The 20,700-nt window shown below is 36.8% G+C and overlaps 1 protein-coding gene across 1 annotated transcript in view; it reads right to left on the reverse strand.

The window, feature by feature from the left end:
- LOC123549544 (uncharacterized) overlaps positions 1–11,486 on the reverse strand; it is a 54,066-nt gene extending 42,580 nt beyond the window's left edge. Inside the window, exons 1-3 of the mRNA XM_053545246.1 lie at positions 11,064–11,486; positions 5,569–5,654; positions 4,671–4,809 (exon numbers count right to left, since the gene is read on the reverse strand). Of these exons, the coding sequence (XP_053401221.1) occupies positions 4,671–4,809; positions 5,569–5,654; positions 11,064–11,118 (280 nt within the window). The 5' untranslated portion in view covers positions 11,119–11,486. The remainder of the gene's footprint in view (positions 1–4,670; positions 4,810–5,568; positions 5,655–11,063) is intronic.
- Between the last annotated feature and the right edge of the window lie 9,214 nt (positions 11,487–20,700).

Genomic DNA, 20,700 nt, shown 5'->3' on the forward strand with positions numbered 1-20,700 from the left:
CAGATTTTACATTGTATTGGTATTGGTATTGATACTGATATTGTATTGTATTGTATTGTATTGTATTGTATTGTATTAATAAAATGAAAGAATATTTCTGTGCACTGTGCAATATGTCGAGATTTGACGCCAATATAATATAATGACACTTCGGCTGTAATAACAGATTGACTTTTTTTATACTTTTGTATAATGATAACTATTTTTATACACAAGAAAAAATGTAAGACAGAATTACTCATTGGACAAAAGCAATATAGAAATCGTACAAACGGGTACTTAGATTAGATAAAGACGTTCTATAGTACATCCTTTTGGCGTGATGATTCATTTGTTCAAAATATACACCTTTTCACGTTTACGTCTGCAAATTGAATTTGCATGGGTGAAAATAAGCAAAATTATTAGTGTGAACACGGAGCAGCTATGCCTATCGTTCTTATTTTTGTACCGCAAATAAATGACATTGACAACAATCGGATTAGTTCTGTGCTAGTAGATAATTCGTTATTTTTAAGAAACAACTGTCGTTATATCTATTAATATTTTCTTCACATACATCTTTCTAAGAAATATCTGTTATAATCTGCAACACAGTTTTATCCGCAAAACTCTGCAGGTGCCGGCATGTTAACGTAAGATGGACTATAGAGATCAAACAGAGATTCGGTGCTTTTTTTCTGGCAGGTGAACTCATGTTTTACAGCATGAGACAGAAAAATCCATGTAACGTCAGTTATGTTTTGTACCGTGTGTTTTTGTTATGAAAATTATTTCTGTCGGTTTCTAGCTTAGGAACATCTGGCGAAAAGATAAATCGGAACATCTCGTGCACGTTGGTAGCAGCACGTATAAGAACAATGTAAGATTGATTGTATAAGATGTGCTCACTGTTTCATTGAGTTTATCAGCTCTTAATGTTACATACCACTTCATGTCATTAGAATTATTGATCAGTATGAGATTAATCAGTATTTTCATTAACCGATATTCCAGTTAATCAATCAATCATGTTTTCAGTATGGAGCAATTTTAGTCACCAGTCGGCACGTGATTGGACGTGTTTTATAAATGTTATTTTGAGTACTGGCTATGAAACAGCTGTCAGTATTTTCTGATTGATACTAGTATTTCAGTCCAGCTTTTGTGTACCTTCCTATTTTGCAGAAAGTTCATTGTATTAATTCGGTTTTATTATGTAGACAGTTTTCATTACGCAAACTGAATTAAGAAACAAACAAAACTGTATGCATTAGATCAAACTGTATATTCTCAATATCAGTTACCCATTTGATTTCATTTGTGTCAGTATGTACTCTTACATTCTCTGTCAATGATATTGTATTTAACATAAACAAAGCACATGTTTGGACCTATTTATACGTCAGTCATGTGTTTAAACGTGAGCTTTCCTTTCAAGGTTAAACTAGAAAATGCTTTTGTAAAAAAGCGCATGTCTCCCCCAATGCAAAGTCCTATAGGCAAGAAGTCAATAGGGGTCAGGAGCAAAAGTCAAAGAGACACTGATGGTTGGCTGCAATAGGGATTATCTACTTGGCATGTCCAGTCATCCCGCTAATTTCAACACTCGTGGCCTAGTGGTTCTCAAGTCACTGTTCAGACTTCTGTGACCTTGACCTTTAATCAAGTGATCTCAAAATAAATAGGGGTCATCTACTCTGCATGTCCAATCATCCTATTAAGTTTCAACATTGTAGGTCAAGTGGTTCTCAAGTTATTTTCAAAAAATGATTTTACATGAACAGGCCACTGTGACCTTGACCTTTAATAGACTGACCCCAAAATCAACAGGGGTCATCTACTCTGCATGTTCAATCATCCTATGAAGTTTCAACATTCTGGGTCAAGTGGTTCTCAGGTTATTGATCGGAACTGGTTATCAATGTTCAGGCCCCTGTGACCTTGACTTTTAACGGAGTGACCCCAAAAACAATAGGGGTCATTTACTCTGCATGAACAATCATCCTATGAAGTTTCAACATTCTGGGTCGAGAGGTTTTCAAGTTATTGATTGGATCATCTACTCTGCATGTCCAATCATCCTATTAAGTTTCAACATTGTAGGTCAAGCGGTTTTCAAGTTATTTCCGAAAAATAATTTTACATGAACAGGCCACTGTGACCTTGACCTTTAATAGACTGACCCCAAAATCAACAGGGGTCATCCACTCTGCATGTTCAATCATCCTATGAAGTTTCAACATTCTGGGTCAAGTGGTTCTCAAGTTATTGATCGGAACTGGTTATCAATGTTCAGGCCCCTGTGACCTTGACCTTTAACGGAGTGACCCCAAAAACAATATGGGCCATTTACTCTGCATGAACAATCATCCTATGAAGTTTCAACATTCTGGGTCGAGAGGTTTTCAAGTTATTGATTGGAAATGGTTTTCCATGTTCAGGCCCCTGTGGCCTTGACCTTTAACAGAGTGACCCTAAAATCGTTAGGGGTCATCTACTCTGCATGACCAATCATCCTATGAAGTTTCATCATTCTGGGTCAAGTGGTTCTCAAGTTACTGACCAGAAATGGTTTTCAATGTTCAGGCCCCTGTGACCTTGACCTTTCACAGAGTGACCCCAAAATCGTTAGGGGTCATCTACTCTGCATGACCAATCATCCGATTAAGTTTCAACATTCTGGGTCAAGTGGTTCTCTAGTTATTGATCGGAAATGGTTTTCAATGTTCAGGCCCCCGTGACCTTGACCTTTGACGGAGTGACCCCAAAATCAATAGGGTTCATCTACTCTTCATGACTAATCATCCTATGAAGTTTCAACATTCTGGGTCAAGTGGTTCTCTAGTTATTGATCGGAAATGGTTTTCAATGTTCAGGCCCCTGTGACCTTGACCTTTGACAGAGTGACCCCAAAAACAACAGGGGTCGTCTACTCCAGCAGCCCTACAACCCTATGAAGTTTGAAGGTTCTAGGTCAAATGGTTCTCCAGTTATTGCTCGGAAATGAAGTGTGACGTACGGACGGACGGACGGACGGACGGACGGACAGGGCAAAAACAATATGTCTCCTGGGGGAGACATAATAATTCCACGAAGTTTGACATTATATCGTATGAAAACATCGCTCCTTGGCTGCGTCATACCAAAGACATAAAAAATTAAGAGGCTACTAGTAGCTCTAGAACTGATCAGTCCGCTGTCAGAGTATAATGTTACTTAAATTTATTTGGGTATCTTCAGATCAGGCATCACTATAGTCGGGAATTGTGCTCGACACCGTCGATTATAACTGTTGAAAAGACGCTGAACCCGAACAAACAAACCACAGGTTAGTATCTGACCTAATGTCGTGGCGACCAATTGGTGCGAAACCAATTTGTAGCAAAACATTTTTTTTCTATGAAGCGGATTTTGTTTTATTTTTTATATTTTATTAAATTTTATTTCAGGTTTCAAAATTATCATCAACAGAAATATACTTTGGCAGAAATACCAAGAACTAATGATTTCGTTTAAACCTTACCTACGTCTAATTAATATGCTTAAAATATTATAAAAGTACAACATGAAAGTGCATGTATTCATAAATGCATTGTTCTGGTATACGCAATTACAAAGGTATTTTAACGTAATTCAAGGTTTCTTTTTGTTATGATCTGGAAATAACACCATCTATTTATCTTCTTTTTCCTCAGTACACATCGATTACATATTCACCCAATTTAATAATAATCAGCGTTTTCACGAGCAGGTAATCTGTTACCAATTTAAAGAAGAGAGAAGGTACCACACGTGTTACAGCATTGCCCTGTGGAATTAATGTTCCATAACACTGGTAATGCAATTAAAGAAGCAATGTTAACAAGCACGCAATGTGACCTTCGTATTTTAGGTGAAAATTTTATTATTTTTACATCTGTTTTGCAGATTATTGTCATGTTTTGTGGTGGTAGGATGATATATACGTTAATTTGATTTGAAATGACACCATTTTTATGTATTTTAAAACCATTTGACGATAAGAGTAACGGTAATTTTTATCTTCTCCTAGTCAAGCAAAGCTAAACCATCTAGCGCAGAAAAAAATAATGCCAGGATTCCAAGCTAAATGCAACAGCACGTATTTTTCTTCCAAAGCCGTTGTATGAAGAGTACACGTGGCTTTCTTATCAGTTAATAGCCTAACAAAGAAGACAAAAATATGATGGCAACCAAGTAATGTCAGACATTACGACTCCTTTTTCCATTATTAAAGGTAATATGATCATTTAAGCTGGTTCCATTAATAGGGGAAATGACATGGTATAATGGAAAAATTAGGAGATACCAACCCACTAGAATTGTTTAAATTTAGGCTCTTGTATGCCAATTTATCTGAATTATAGTATACAGTCCAGGAAGTTTTTTCTCTTTTCTATTGCTTGTTTGTTTCAGATCTACTTTGGAACAATGTTGCATGTACTTTATAATATTCAGAAAAAGTGTACGGAAATATATGGTAGAAGGGATACATATCATTGCACTTAGAATTTGTAATAATAATTATTCATTAACAATCGTACTTGAAAAACCAGTAGCAATGGTTAAAATACTGACTAACTGACTATAACAATACCGTTGTTAAGTGTTTTAACCAAGGTCTGGGAACCAAAACTTGAGAATGGTTTACATATCAAGAACAGACATACCATAGACAATTCGTGTGATATTTTGGCCTTGAAGATCGCTGGTATAGATACCACGGTTTGTCTTCTCAAAACTGATGTCGGACCAGAACAATTTGTTTTTGGCAACATCTATCGCTAATCCAACTATACGATAGTCTCTCTGAAATAAAACAATAAATTTAAAGTCTGACAGACCAACACTTTCAAATACTCGTTTTATTTATATTCAGCTATTATTTTTCAACAGAACTTGGATTTCAACAGTTAAAAGCCTTGCAAATTTTCACGACTATAGATGCGTCATAGAGTTCTTTTAGTGTGCAATGGTGCAACAAATAATGTCATGAGTTTGATATCCTACTCTAAATATAGTGTGCAGTTGACGGATATACTTGTTGCTGCAAAGCGAGCCCTTCCTAATAGAGAGACTGAGGAATATATCTGTCTATAATTCAGTAATTTCTCTTATTTTATCTGCGAAACTCAGTTGGGAGTTTTAAATCAATCCTATTTTAGATAGCATTTAGAATGGGATCTTGAATGCGGCTTATTATAGGTCATTTATATCTGGAAACTGATATACGATTTTGAAACGAATACTTCCATATGGATGGATACTTAATGGCCTAACAGTATTTGTTTCGCAGGTTTTTCTTTAATTTTTGCTTTATTTTAATAATATTCCTTTTCTACCATTTTTAAACAGATGCTCTTTGCAAGCAAATGACAGCATCACCTAGAAAACTCGGTGACGGGTAAAATATCTCTATATTGTAGTATTTATTTATCATGACCTGTAAAAAGTAATGCCGCTTTATAAATAGTATACGGTTTTCTAAATCCCTCAAGAGCAGGATAGTATTAAGCTGAATAGCATATATGCTAGCATGTAATATGGGGGAATTGTAAACGAAGTTACCTGTCCTAGAACCGATTGTGCTCCCGTTCCAAATTTCGAGTAACTGACAATGTGTGTGCCATTTGATACGTACACTGGAGGCCCACCTGGAAAACATATAGAACAAACTGAGTTTCATGAAGTTAAGCCAGTACAGTAAATGTTACCATATATAAGAATGAATTCAAGCACCATTTAATGTAATACAATGTACTGGTTGGGACCATTTTCCGGACAGGACCAGTTTCCGGACACATGTAATATCCGCTTTATTTCGTTGTTATTCATGTTATTTTTTCATCTAGATTATTGAGATGTTTGTTCTTCATGTCTACAACAAACCACAATTTTATAAGGCTGTATAATGTTTGAGTTTTTGATGATAACTCACCTGCGTTGACAAAACAACTTTCTGTCTTAACGGGGCATGAAGATAGCATTGCGCATGCGCAGTAGTTCACACATGCCGCGGTATCAAGTGGGGAAGAAATAATCAAACTACATAATGATTGTCTGCTGATAACATGTTCTACTTTTAATGTCACGCTAAAAGATAAGTAAGATGCAGGGTTGTCGATTTTTGCACTAATTTTATTCTATATCTATTGGAATTATCAAGAATTCGTACAAGACGAAATTCGAGTTTTTATAGTCAACCCCGGTTTGCATTCTTAGCTGCTATTGAACGGCGAATTATGTTTCATGTGCAATTTTGAAGAGATGTGTATAATTAGTTTAATTATTTATTTTGATATCAAGTTAACAACAAAACACCGTCAAAATATTGTCCGGATACTGGTTTACCTGACGGGAAAAATAACTTATTTTAGTGGCCCCATTTGAGGCCCCATGGAACTCATATTTTACGTCACAACGCGATGCTGATTACAACATCAGATATGGAGGGAGCTGAAGTTTGTGCAGTGTGGGCTTCATTTATGTCAAATATTTTTTTAGGGAATAATGGAGCCGAAATATGAAAATGTGTACGGAAAATGGTTCCCAACCAGTAGTTGCAACCAAGAAATAAAATATCAATACGTTAATTGTTTTGTGAACATTGAAAGAACACTGATAATTTATGCTACAATTGATATGTGTAGCATATACAAATTCATATAAAACAAACACATATAGCAGAAAAGATAATGCTAAATGTTACAATATGCTAGCAGCAAACTGATGATCTAAAAGATAAATGTTGCAGATAATGAAGGGGGCGAATATTATGATGCTGGTTGAACACTATGAAAGACACGCAACCAGATATGGTGCTGGTTATAGACAATGAAGGAACGCAATATCAGACAGCGTATGTTGAAATGTTGGTTGCAGGCAATGAACGGACGCTATTATCAAAGGGGGCATGTTATGATGTGGTTGCAGACAATGAAGGGACGCTAATATCAAAAGGCGCATGTTATGATGTTGGTTATAGAAAACGAAGAGACGCTATTGTCAGAGGGCACATGTTATGATGTTGGTTGCAGACAATGAATAGACGCTAAAGTCAGAAGATGCATGTTATGATGTTAGTTGCAGACAATGAAGAGACGCTATTGCCAGAGGACTCATATTATAATGATGGTTACTGACAATAAAGGAACGTAATTGTCAGAAGGCGCATGTTATGATGTTGACTGCAGTCAATGATTCAACGCTATTGTCAGAAAGCTCATGTTATGATGCTGGCTTCAGACAATGAATGGAAGCTATTGTTAGAGAAAGCATGTTATGGAGTTGGTTGCATACAATTAATGGACGCTAGTGTCAGAAGGCGCATGCTATGATGATGGCTGCAGACAAGATTCGACGCTATTGTCAGAAGGCACATGTTATGATGCTGGCTTCAGACAATGAATGGAAGCTATTGTTAGAGAAAGCATGTTATGGAGTTGGTTGCATACAATTAATGGACGCTAGTGTCAGAGGGCGCATGCTATGATGATGGCTGCAGACAATGAATGGACGCTAATGTCAGAAGGCGCATGTTATGATGTTGGTTGCAGACAATGAATGGACGCTATTGTCAGAAAGCTCATGTTATGGTGTTGGCTGCAGACAATGAATGGACGCTAATGTCAGAAGGCTCATGTTATGGTGTTGGTTGCAGACAATGAATGGACGCTATTGTCAGAAGGCGCATGTTATGATATTGATTAGAGACAATGAATGGACGCTAGTGTCAGAAGGCTCATGTTATGATGTTGGCTGCAGACAATGAATGGACGCTATTGTCAGAAGGCGCATGCTATGAGATTGGCTGCAGACAATGAAGAGACGCTAATGTCAGAGAATCATGTTTTGATGTTGGTTGCAGACAATAAAGAGACGCTATTGTCAGAAGACGCATGTTATGATATTGGTTAGAGACAATGAATAGACGCTATTGCCAGAAGGCGCATGCTATGATGTTGGCTGCACACAATGAATGGACGCTAATGTCAGAAGCCGCATGTTATGATGTTGGTTGCAGACAATAAAGAGACGCTAATGTCAGAGGGCACATGTTATGATGTTGGTGGCAGACATGAATAGACGCTAATGTCAGAGGGCACATGCTATGATGTTGGTTGCAGACATGAATAGACGCTAATGTCAGAGGGCACATGTTATGATGTTGGTTGCAGACATAAAGAGACGCTAATTTCAGAGGGCACATGCAATGATGTTGGATTGCAGCCAATGAATAGACGCTTATGTCAGAAGGCGCATGTTATGATGTTGGCTGCAGACAATGATTAGACGCTAATGTCAGAGGAAACATGTTATGATGTTGGTTGCAGACAATGAAGAGACGCTAATGTCAGAGGGCACATGTTATGACGTTGGTTGCAAACAATGAAGAGACGCTATTGTCAGAAGGTGCATGTTATGATGTTAGTTGCAGACAATGAAGGGACGCTTATGCCAGAAGGCACATGGTATGGTGTTGGTTGTAGACAATGAAGGGACGTTAATATCAGAATGTGCATGTTATGATGTTAGTTGCAGACAATGAAGGGGCGCTAATGTCAGAAGGCACATGGTATGGTGTTGGTTGTAGACAATGAAGGGACGTTAATATCAGAATGTGCATGTTATGATGTTAGTTGCAGAAAATGAAGGGACGCTAACGTCAGAAGGCACATGGTATGGTGTTGGTTGTAGACAATGAAGGGACGTTAACATCAGAATGTGCATATTATGATGTTTGTTGCAGACAATGAAGGGACGCTAATGTCAGAAGGCACATGGTATGGTGTTGGTTGCAGACAATGAAGGGACGCTAATGTGTGAAGGCACATGTTATGATGTTGGTTGCAGACAATGAAGGGACGCTAATGTCAGAAGGCACATGGTATGGTGTTGGTTGCAGACAATGAAGGGACGCTCATGTTATGATATTAGATTCAGACAATGAAAGGTAGAAAGGTACGTTATGACAGTGTGTGTGTGTGTGTGTGTGTGTGGCGGGGGGAGGGGGGGGGGCACATGTTAAGGTGTTGTTTGCAGGAAAGCATGTCGTAAATCTGAAAGAAATTGACAACAGAGTAATATGACAAATACTTTATAACTGCAAAGAGACATCCCGTAAACATAATGAATATTATGATTTAACTCCTTACATAAATCTCTGGTCCATAGTTTGTCAATAGTTCAGCACTAAAGTCTGCTTTGCTAAAGTCAAATCGGGAAGAAAAATATGAAAATTTATTTCTGATGTCATACAATAAAACAACCTGCAATAGTTTTGACTATTGACCGGAAAGCCATTCAATAAGTGTATATTACAACACTGCAAACGGACATCAGAGTAACATAATGAATATTATTGCACGACTCTTTATATGTCGCCGTTCCAAAGTTTGCGCTATATGACCGGTCTATATTCAACATACTCTTATTGGGCTAATAAGAAAAGAAATAAAATTAACTTCTCATGTCATGCAATAAAACACTTATTGAATAGCTTGCCGGTCAATAGTGAAAACTATTGACCGGCAAGCCATTACACAACTGCCCACTATAACACTGCTGAAAAAAAGAGCAATGTAAATGTAACGATGAATCCTCTTGACATAAGTATTTTGGAGAGGTCAAAATATTCCGAATATTCAGTATCACGCTTTGTGGAACAAAACGATCCTTGCATGATATATATCACACACTTCATTTGTTGCTGCAAAGGTGCCTGTAACTGGTATAGGACCCTCCTTATGGTGTATCATTCCTGACGCCAAAACCGCTATTCAATAGATTAATTTCTCTATAAATTAATCCTATTTAAATCCTCAAAATCAATACCTTATTTCAGAATTCATTTGAGGCATCTACGAAGCGTTTGTTTTATGAATTATATCAAGATTACACAAAGCAAAAGAAAAATAAAACTCATCAAAACGTAGATATAGCTAGTACTTAGGCAATTGTCAACTTTCTCGTGGTGAGGATCGCTTAACGTTATTTTAAATGAAATTTAGTCTTGCTTATTTCGGGAAGAGGGAACATTTATCTATTCTAATTTGGGTTAAACATGACATGTATTGTTAATAATAACCATGCACGACAAAAACTTGACTATATACAAAAATACAATTTTGCCTGTGATTAGCAAACTAATAAACAAAATTTTAAGCGAAATTGTTTTATAACCATTTTAAGTTCAGATGACAAAGTATGAAATGATTAAACAACGAATCCAAAAGCACAACTACACTACTGATTATATTTAAGGGAATGCGGTATCCGCGTTTTTCAATTCAATTCTTAATGGAAAATACCAAAAACAATTAATTAAAAACTATAGTACCACACAAACTTGCACAAGATCAAACTAAGACAAGAAATACTTAAAACGTCAACATTTCGAGTTGCATGGAAAGCATTCAAATTGAAGGAATTTCCAAATTCTCTACGGAAAAACTTACTATAAAGACCATGATTAAACGGGAACAGGTTTTTGTGCAGACTAAACGTTTTCTTTGTCAGGTCATAACAGATGGATAACTAATATGGTAATTGTATTGACTTAACGGACGCTGACCGCTTATTGTTTTTCGATATACATTAGTCTATTAAATAAACATGGCAAATATAATGTCTGGATCATGCCTCGGTACATTATTCATGAGGCGGACAAAACAATCAGTCAATATCATTAATCAACACAATTCAGCTTTTCACATCGATCGCTGTGAATTCAGTACAAAAAATGAATCATTTAAAAATCCTAAAGTTTCAGTTATCTTAATATTCTTTTAGATAACTCATATTCACTAAATACGTATCCACGAAATAAAATACATTGTGTACATATTCTTTAATTAAATATTTTTTCTGTATAAAACAAAATGAAGAACACATGGATAATAATAATTTAAAATAAAGGCTTACAGATCACAATGAAGACACATTACACCTAAACGATAGAGAAATAATTTCCTGTTTATCACATTTCAATTCTCATAATAGAATCAATATACAAGGAATGTTTTGTTTTTTTTTTTTTTTTCAAAATGATTAAACTTCCTTACCGTATGCCCAGTATAATAAATCCAACAACAATATAAATAATAAATCTCGTTTCATTTTTGTTTTAAATCATTCAGTCATATTTCAACAAATAAATCATCATAATAACTACAAATAAATCCGTAATTTAATTACAACACAAATTTATTTTTCCTTTTTCATTTCACCACATTACTCCATAAAAGGTCTCAAAAGCTTCGTAATGTCATGTTTCCTTAATTCTAATCGATAATGACTGAGTCATCCCGCATGATAATACAGCTTCCGTAGAATCCCGATCAACCATAGCGGCCATTTTGCAAGATGAACGCTGTCATGAAAACATAATGCGGAAATCAATATTCTTGTATTTTACTCCGTACTAGCTAACTTGTTTGCAAAATATTGGTTCCAAAGAGAGAATTGGTATCGACAACAAAGGAAGGTTACATGTTTTGTCAATATATCTGGCTCAGTGTGAGTCAGTGTGCTCTAGCTCTGATACATTTCAGTCCCTGATGCATAACGAGTTTTTTTCTCCAATACCTGGATTATTTGAATAATTCATTCTGACATTGCCTTGACTCAAGCGAATAAATAAACTCCATAGGACTGACTGGTGCACAAGGCCAGGAATATATTTTACATATTAATAAAGACAAACGGAATCAGAAAAAAACTGGTCTCTACGTTTGAAACCATCACCATACTCGGAGTATTTAAGTTTTATCGGTCGTGAATATTTGCACCCGCTTTCATTTCAATAAACTCAATAGTATGCATACAATAGAATATAAAAGTAAAGACATAAATGGGCATCCCTGCACGTCACAGTGAGCATTTAAAATAATAGCGCACTTTTAATTGATTTTTTAAAAAGTACATTTACTTTTCTTTCTAGTGCTCATGAAATTATTACTTCATGACAAACTGCAGTAGTGACATAAATACGACGGATGTCACTGAACTGAACTGAACGTATTCTTTTATTTCCGGCACTCGAAAATGCGTGTAAAGGTACATCTAATGCAGTTCTATAATTTCTGATACAATCTTCAAAGGAAATCGTACACTTTAGTTTCAAACTGTTTTATACACATCCGAGCCAAAATAAACAGCATGCATATATCATCATTGCATGTCATCATAATTTATGTTTTACCTGTGTACTTTGATATACATGTATGTGTGACATTAAGTATGATTGTAACATGCACCTGGCAATCTCCCAAGTGGAGGAAATAAATAGATTAATCAGTTCAGTCCAGGTCATTGTATCTCATGGAAAACTTGATGCTACAATATGGTCACAAAAAAGAAAGCGAGTCATTAGAGGCCTCATAAATTTTACAATATGCTATACATATTAGAACCACCGAACCAATAAGATTCCAGTTAAAAATTTATATAAAATGATATCCTTTAGGGAAAAACAAAGAACGCAACCAAGCAGAATAATAGTGGACTCAGTTTAATTGACAGGAAATTAAATATGCAGCATCCCTCCGTCCCATTACCATTTCCCTCATCTATACCTATGGCACATCTCAATAGATTCTACAATCCTTAGCAAAAGAATTTTTTTCAGTAAATGCATAATCAATAAAATGCCTGGTGAAAGTCAGTGTGAGATGAAGGCAGTATAGCAAAATATTAAAAGATTGCCACGGAGATCACAGATCCCCCTGAAGCCGATTCGTGTCTCTTACATAAGTGGTTTGTACCAAATTATTATAATAAAGTTGCAGAAAATTGTTCATAAACAGTTATACCTGTATTAAAGACCACCTCTGAACAGAGTAAATCTGGCTTTAAGCACAACTGATTCTTTTTTAATATTTAAAGTGTGCTTTAACCTGTGAATGAACCACCTGTCAATAAAGACCACTCAGTTTAGTGTCTCCAAAGGATGGTCTTAATAGACATATTTGAATGTATTTACCATCAAGCAGCACATAATATATACGATGCATTAAAGTATAATTTCTACAAAAAGGGAAAGGCAATGTATCTTGTGCTTAGGAGAAATAAAATCGTGGAAAATATATCTGTTCCTTTCAACATAAACAGAGCTCTAAAATTCTCAAACATCTGGTGCTGATATACAGTGACTTTGATAATTATATTTACACTATTATATAAAGAAACAGATAGCATGAGAACATCTTTCCACTAGGAATGATTTTTAAAAAAAAATATTAAATGTAGCAGAACAAAGAAAGAGCACTCTGAAGATGGTTCCTATATTCCGACAAACGGTTACTTGCCGCTGGTCAATTCATGAAGGGGGACAATTCATTGTCATTATCTGATAAAGCCTGCAAGAGTTCAACGCCCAGGTGCAAGACCTGAAAATTCCACAAATTTGCGTTGAAACCAGTGCGACAAAAAATAATTAAAAATACAATTTTGAGAAATACCAGGGAAGTATAAAGCGGATTTATTGCATATACTTAGTATTTAATCATGTGATATTTTCAGCCTGCGGATTCCGTTGTTTCTATAATAAAAACGGGTAAAACTCCGGTTTCCGAATACTAAATGGCCCAAAATGCACACCTTGAGCGATCTGTACCATATACTCTGCAAATGAATGATTTAAAACATATGTATATTTTAAAGCATGTGACCAGACTAAAATAATGGTCTAATAACCATTTACTTTTCCGCAAAGTTTATCTGAATCTAGGTGGATGGATGACCATTTCCATTTGGTCTTATTTTACACAACAATTACTCATCCGCAGTAATCCTTAGTTCTATAGACATCATAAATAACCAGTTGAATATAAATGCCTTTAAGATATGTCTACCTATTTTGTTAAAAAGGCGTACCCGGGCCACAAAACGAAACTGGTCCCTGCCACTTTAAGACGCTCCTTTTCCCGAAGTTTCTTTGGTTCTTTAACGTGTCACGGGTGAAACACTTTATCCGAATGTTACAACTCCATGATGGCGATATAATCAGCATTTAAAAAAACTTTTGTAACTGTATCTACATGAAGAGAATATTTCGATTTTTACTCTGGTTGTTCATACTACATGTATGACATTTTAAAAGCGTCAATATAATACATTAAAGATGCATTCTGCTCACCTTTCATTGAAATAATTTATATTTAGATATTTACTTCAAATGCAGATAATCCTCATCAAATATATTTAACTTCACTAAATATATAAATAAATTGTCTATATTGAGCTACATTCATAATCAAATGTGATGCAGTAACAGATGATTGTGAAAAAACTTCCAGTTTTTTTGTGGTAGTACACATTTATACTGTTTTCAGCTGTACATAATACAGTGTGTACTATTTTTAACCAAATTCATAGCAGTGTTATACGCATAAATTTGTTTATTTTATGTTTAGATAAACTACTGGTAGTATTTTTTTTATGTTTTCAAATATGAAATTTGGGTCTAGTATACCTCTAAGCTCTGATAATGACTTCTCAATCAGAAGACTCGAATAGTGGCTATTGAATACAAACCGCAGGATTTACGTTCTTAAAGTCACTTTTGCTTACAAAATGTTTCAAATCTGTCTATATCGTTACATATTAGAACATATTTTTTATATAGATTACAACATTTCTTGTTTGTCTCATTAATAAAGATAACAAAGGATGGAATTCATAGGAACAGGTCACTTAACAATCAGCTTCTGGAAAAAAAAAATCAAGTGGATATTGTTCTGTTGGGTTTAACGTCACACCGACACAACTAAGGTCATACAGCGACTTTCATGCGAATACCCCAAGTACCCCTCCGAGCATTGTTTCAGACACGGGCGGTAATCTTGGTAGAACCACCGATCTCCCGTTAGCCAGCTCAATAGCTTCCACACATACCAACATTGGTGAGGGGCAAGTAGTTCGAAGTCAGCAACCTTATCAACTCGGCCACAGAAGCCCTTTGAGATAGTAAAATAGAGAAAAGTGGAAACTTCACTGGTCGCTCAACACGACAAAAACCGACAATGTTGCAGGCTCGGTTTGATTGAGCCTGTTCATGGACGGTAGTGCAAATGCATGCTACCGTCCACGCCCTCTAGCCCCGGGTTGAGCAGAACTCAACATTTACACATGCTAAAAGTACACAAAGCAAATTAGAGACATCCGCAGATGTATTCAAACGGCGGTGAACATGGAACCTTCAATGATACACGTGTTGAGGCGTGTAGTCCCATGAAGAGCGGTGTTTGGTCCCCAGATAAAGTAAAGGGTTTGCCCCAAACGAGAAAACAATGGGCAGAACTAAACAAAATGGAATTTAGGAAGGGGATCTAAGGTTATGGAGCCTGCGTATCCAAGGGGTGATTATACAATACCCAAGTCTATGAAAGCGGGAGTATTGGAACCACCCAGGCCTAAATGGTCATGTTGAGAAACTAAACAGTACTATAACACGACAAAAAAGTCGTGCTGAACGATCTGAGAAGATCGAAATATAACAGCCCTGATTGAATGTACGGGGAGACATTTTACTGCCGCCACACGGCACAAACAACGCTGCTGTGATAATAAAATAGAGAAAAGTGGAAACTTCACTGTTCGCTCAACACGACAAAAAACGACAATGTTGCAGGCCCGGTTTGATTGAGCCTGTTCATGGACGGTAGTGCAAATGCATGCTACCGTCCACGCCCTCTAGCCCCGGGTTGAGCAGAACTCAACATTTACACATGCTAAAAGTACAAAAAGCAAATTAGAGACATCCGCAGATGTATTCAAACGGCGGTGAACATGGAACCTTCAATGATACACGTGTTGAGGCGTGTAAGTCGAATTCTAAGTTAGTTCGTCGAAAGTCTGAGATAATAGAAAAAATAAACATGGCACTAATGCTCTTTCGTACTAAAGAAGTAAAGACATGTGATTTTCAGTTTTAAAATGACCATTTTAAGATTTCCTTTAGAAAAAAGAAAATGGCACGAATATAATTGGTAGTTTCGAGAACTGTTTTTTTTTTCTTTTAAGAAAGACATGACCAACTTTTCAAAATAATGCGCATGTCATCTTTATGTCACCGTACTTCTGCAACAAATTCGACTTTAACGGTTGATTTGTAACATTCTGTGTCAGGGCAATTTTCCTTCTGTATTCAAACATGATCTAAAAGGAAGATATAGCCCGAGTTTTTCAGATACACTACATTGTAGGTGTTCTGCAGCTGTTTTACAGATTGGCGTATATCGCTTTATTACACCCTATATGGCTCCCTTAGGATATAGCTCCTCAGGGAGCTGTATTCGAAGCAAGTATTCGTATATAGCTCCTGCGGATTTATATTCTCCATATATAGCTCACTTGCTAAAATTGGAGCTATACACGGAACACCTGTAGCTCTGATACGCATATAGGTCTGCAACACATAGACTATGTAGTTGCTAATTTCTTTAAGATATTAGGATTACTTTCTAAAAAGCGACTTGAAATAAAGAAAAGTCCGGATCCGCATTCTGCGTTCGATGAAAATGAATTATTGCGTGTACTTTCAAAGATAACCGCGTCATTCCTGTGCAAACGCACAGTCAGGGGCCTCTGCACATACAAAACTAGAACAGGATACGGATGGCCTCACTTTGCCACTTTCAATTTTCACCAACCAAAAGCAAAAAGCATTGATATTCATTATCCTTTGAGACTACACGAAATCTGTGTTAAATCTGATGACTATGTAGCTTTTAACGACTAGTTTGTGTCACAACATTTCACATATGTCTAAAATCTAACGTAAGAGTCGTAACTTAACCGCCGTTTGCCAACAAAATTTCTGTACAGTTTAGGGATTTTGGGACAAGGATGTGGCAACGTTAAATGTCGCAACGCCGCTAAATGTCGCAACCACCGTTAAATGTCGCAAGGTTGACGTTAAATGTCGCAACCACCGCTAAATGTCGCAAAATCGTCTGCCGCTAAATGTCGCACCTTTAACGTTAAATGTCGCAAAAATTTGTCCATCGTTATATGTCGCAACACCAACGCTAAATGTCGCACAGCAAAATAAGGTAAGTTAAACAGTCTTTACAACTTAAAGATAAGACTGGGTAATGCATGCTTGATTTGGGGAGGGCTGAATTGACCTTTCACTCTAATCTGCACGTTTGCTTTTCAGTGGTTCCGCACCATACATACGTTATATATTTCATATCTAAAGGCTTGAGCACTAACGTAGTACTCGCCGCAGTACTAGATTTATTTCAGGTCTGAACTATGTAATTCTATGGAGTCCTGTTTAGCTCATGAGACATTAAGCTCGCGCTCCGTATTGTCGCGCGTTGTATCGCATGTCTTTAGTCGACCTGAATTTCGTTACATAACAGGCCGGAGGCCAGAAATTGTTGATGGAGGATGGGAGGTAGGGAGTGGGGACGGGGGCACCAGTATAAAACAAAAGCGTCACCGGCGACATGCGGTAGGGTTCCTCTGTCCGTATTTGTGGGAGTGTTTTTTATATACCGGTATGAAATGTTGGCCTGTGGTGCATTTTTGTCTATTTTTAGGTACGTACTAGAGGGGCACTTCCCTTATTTTAGGTGGTTAGGGTCTTTTCCCTATTGACAATTTTGAAATACAAGTATGGAATGCTGGACTTTTATTGCAGGTTTTGTTCCAAATTTTGGTGTATGGGAGGGGTTATCCCTGTCATTTTCGAGGGCTCAGGGTCTCTCCCCGGGAAAGTTCGAAAACCAGGTATAAAATGGTTGCCTTTGGTGCATTGTTTTTCTTAATTTTAAGGTACTCGAGGGGTACTCCCCCCATTTTAAGGGGTCAAGGGTTCTTCCCCCTGAGGAATTTTGAAATATAAGTATAAAATGTTCGCCTCTGTGGCGTTTTGGGTCTACATTTTGAGAAATATTATTTCCAAAGTAGTTGGGTGCAACTTTGATGAGTATAAGTCACTAGTAAGCCAACAAGGGTGGAGTTTGGGGTTGGGGGAATCGGCTCGGGCAACAATCCAGGCCTGTTACACAACAGGATGTTCAACTACGCGACACGAAGACTGTGTTTTGTACCAGCTGTAGAAAACGAAGATTTTCTATTAATCAGCCATGGGTTCTATTTCTTTGTTTGGAGGTTTACATTTAAAGTCATAAAGTAACTATTAAGCTTCAATGGCGGAGAAAGGTCATATGTGGCCCTCTGTACATTCTTTCAGGTAAAGCGGAAATTTTGTATTATTTTACTTTTAGTCTCTTAAAATTGTCTGGTTTAGTCTCATTCCCCTCATTATCCTACTTTTCCGCCTACCCACACATACCCCCCTCTCTCTCTCGCCCCCCCCCCCCCCCCCCCCCCACTCTTGAAAAATGTAAATATTTATATTATTTTCTATTAATTGTCTTGGTACTGTGTGTTTGTGTCTTAGATGTCTGTGTCGTTATTCACCCCGTTCCACACCCATACCCAACCCCCACAAACATACAACACTATTACTAAATCGTATTTAGTTAGAAGAAACCTCAGAATATTTCTGTCCTAAAACACTGGCCCTATTACAAAATAATTTCACAAATATTTTTCTTGCGTGACTGTTCAAGCAAGGTGTGGAACTCAGGTGAGCGATCTAGGACCAACAAGGCCCTCTTGTTGCTATACGTAACAGCACTTATCATTCAGATAATTATTTGTATTACATAAACCTGTTAATTTTTCTTCCCTCAAAAAAGGTAAATATACACAAGGAATTGATAGTCATAGTGTCAAATAGGAAGTGCGACATTTAGCGTTGGTGTTGCGACATATAACGGTGGGCAAATTTTTGCGATATTTAACGTTAAAGGTGCGACATTTAGCGGCAGACGATTTTGCGACATTTAGAGTTGGTTGCGACATTTAACGTCAATCTTGCGACATTTAACGGTGGTTGCGACATTTAGCGGCGTTGCGACATTTAACGTTGCCACAAAGGACTTTATTTCGTCAAGGACTATAATTCTGCAGTTACCGGACCCATACAAAAATAAAATCATCACTTACATCTAATCAGCATTTGTTCCAAATTTGGTTACACAGTTCAGAAGATGAATGCCTGTCACAGTATGGTCAAGTATTATTTGGATTATATCTTCCAGACGAGATACAAAAATTGAACTTGCCAGTTATGAATTTTGGAATGTTTGTTGTTGGTCAATTAAATAGTACCCATTTTCGGCACACTCTTTTGCTCATTCGTACGCAAGGATGGAGAAGAGCAATTCTGTATGCCTCCCACGTTTCCGCAAGTGGGGATAAAATCTAAAGCCCAAATAAATCTCGGCCACATACTGTTTTGTATTCATCTTACAGTATTAAAGCATTTAATCCATGTATAGGGAGTCATAGTCGGATTTGCACATACTTACGTTTGCTTACAGCTCCTCAATAGCAAGGTGCTATATACGAAAACTTGCTCCGGATATATCCGAAGGGAGCCATATAAGGTGTAACATTTGATAGACGCCGTCATAGAAAGTTCTTAAAATTTGTATTTTGACCCTTTACAGCGTTTCTTTTAGGCAATTTATATTTCTGTTGAGCCTCGAAGTGGTGTATTTGGCGAATGTTTCAACTTCACTTGACGTGAGCGTTCTGTAAACTTCAAAGTTCAAAATTTAGACACCCTATGCCTTTAAAATACAAATCCCCCTCGTACGTGTACACGTACACGTACAAATGCTCGATCTTTTGATATGAGACATACGTGTAAATATCCGGAGTCCGGATGAATAGGTGGTTGTTACATATAATTTCAGCGTATTTTTTCAAATTGAGTTTACAAGGAAATTTTCAACACTTCGTATCTTACAACTTTTCAGAAATAACAAAATTTCTGTGGGAAGCGTGCTTCAATGATGGAAAAAATACTCCAATTACAAGACGAAATAGGAAAAACTGAATTTTGTCACGTAGCGCACATTAATAATATTCTGAATGAAAAATGAAATTTATTGTCTCTAATGCAAAACAATGGGGTGTAAAACTGGGAGGCATCTTTAAGACAAGACTTTGCAATTTATGCCCAAGATGCTCTGGTCGATTACATGTAGAAAAGCAGGCAGGGTACCAATATTTTTACACGCAACTGAAAGAAATCTATTGCCGAAAATAGATGGGTGGTTCAAGTTGTTGTGTGTTTTTATCGAGCGTTGCACTATAACGTGCATGTGCACCAGAGGAGTCTGCTGATAATTATCTATGAATATTTACTAAGTCTCAACTACCGTTTACCGTTATACAAGGAGTATTCCAAAAATATGCGGACTTCTTACCTAAAACTTTCATATAGAAACACACCAAGTTGAAAATAGTACAAAATATACTTTTACCTATAAATTTTCTATTGCTAGCAAGAAAATTTAACAATAATTTTGGATTAATAACTGCTATTATTAACCCTATTACTCATCGCAAAGTGCATGTGCTTATATGGTTTTATGTAGCGGAGGGATACACTGAGAACTTCTTTCTTTAGAAAAGCGTGGCGCAGTCCGATGTTCATCCTTTTCCAATCTGGAAGCTAACGAAGAAGGTAGAAAGTTAAATCTTTATCGTAATTACAATGCTTTTAACCCACCCTTCCACCTCAAATTTTGTGTTTGCTGTCCTTTATGTTATATATTTTCTGTGCAAAAGAATCTTATCGTCATGGCGAGTGAACACAGGCCGACTGGG

The sequence above is a fragment of the Mercenaria mercenaria genome, chromosome 6 (genome assembly GCF_021730395.1).
Source record: "Mercenaria mercenaria strain notata chromosome 6, MADL_Memer_1, whole genome shotgun sequence".
NCBI classification, from domain to species: domain Eukaryota; kingdom Metazoa; phylum Mollusca; class Bivalvia; order Venerida; family Veneridae; genus Mercenaria; species Mercenaria mercenaria.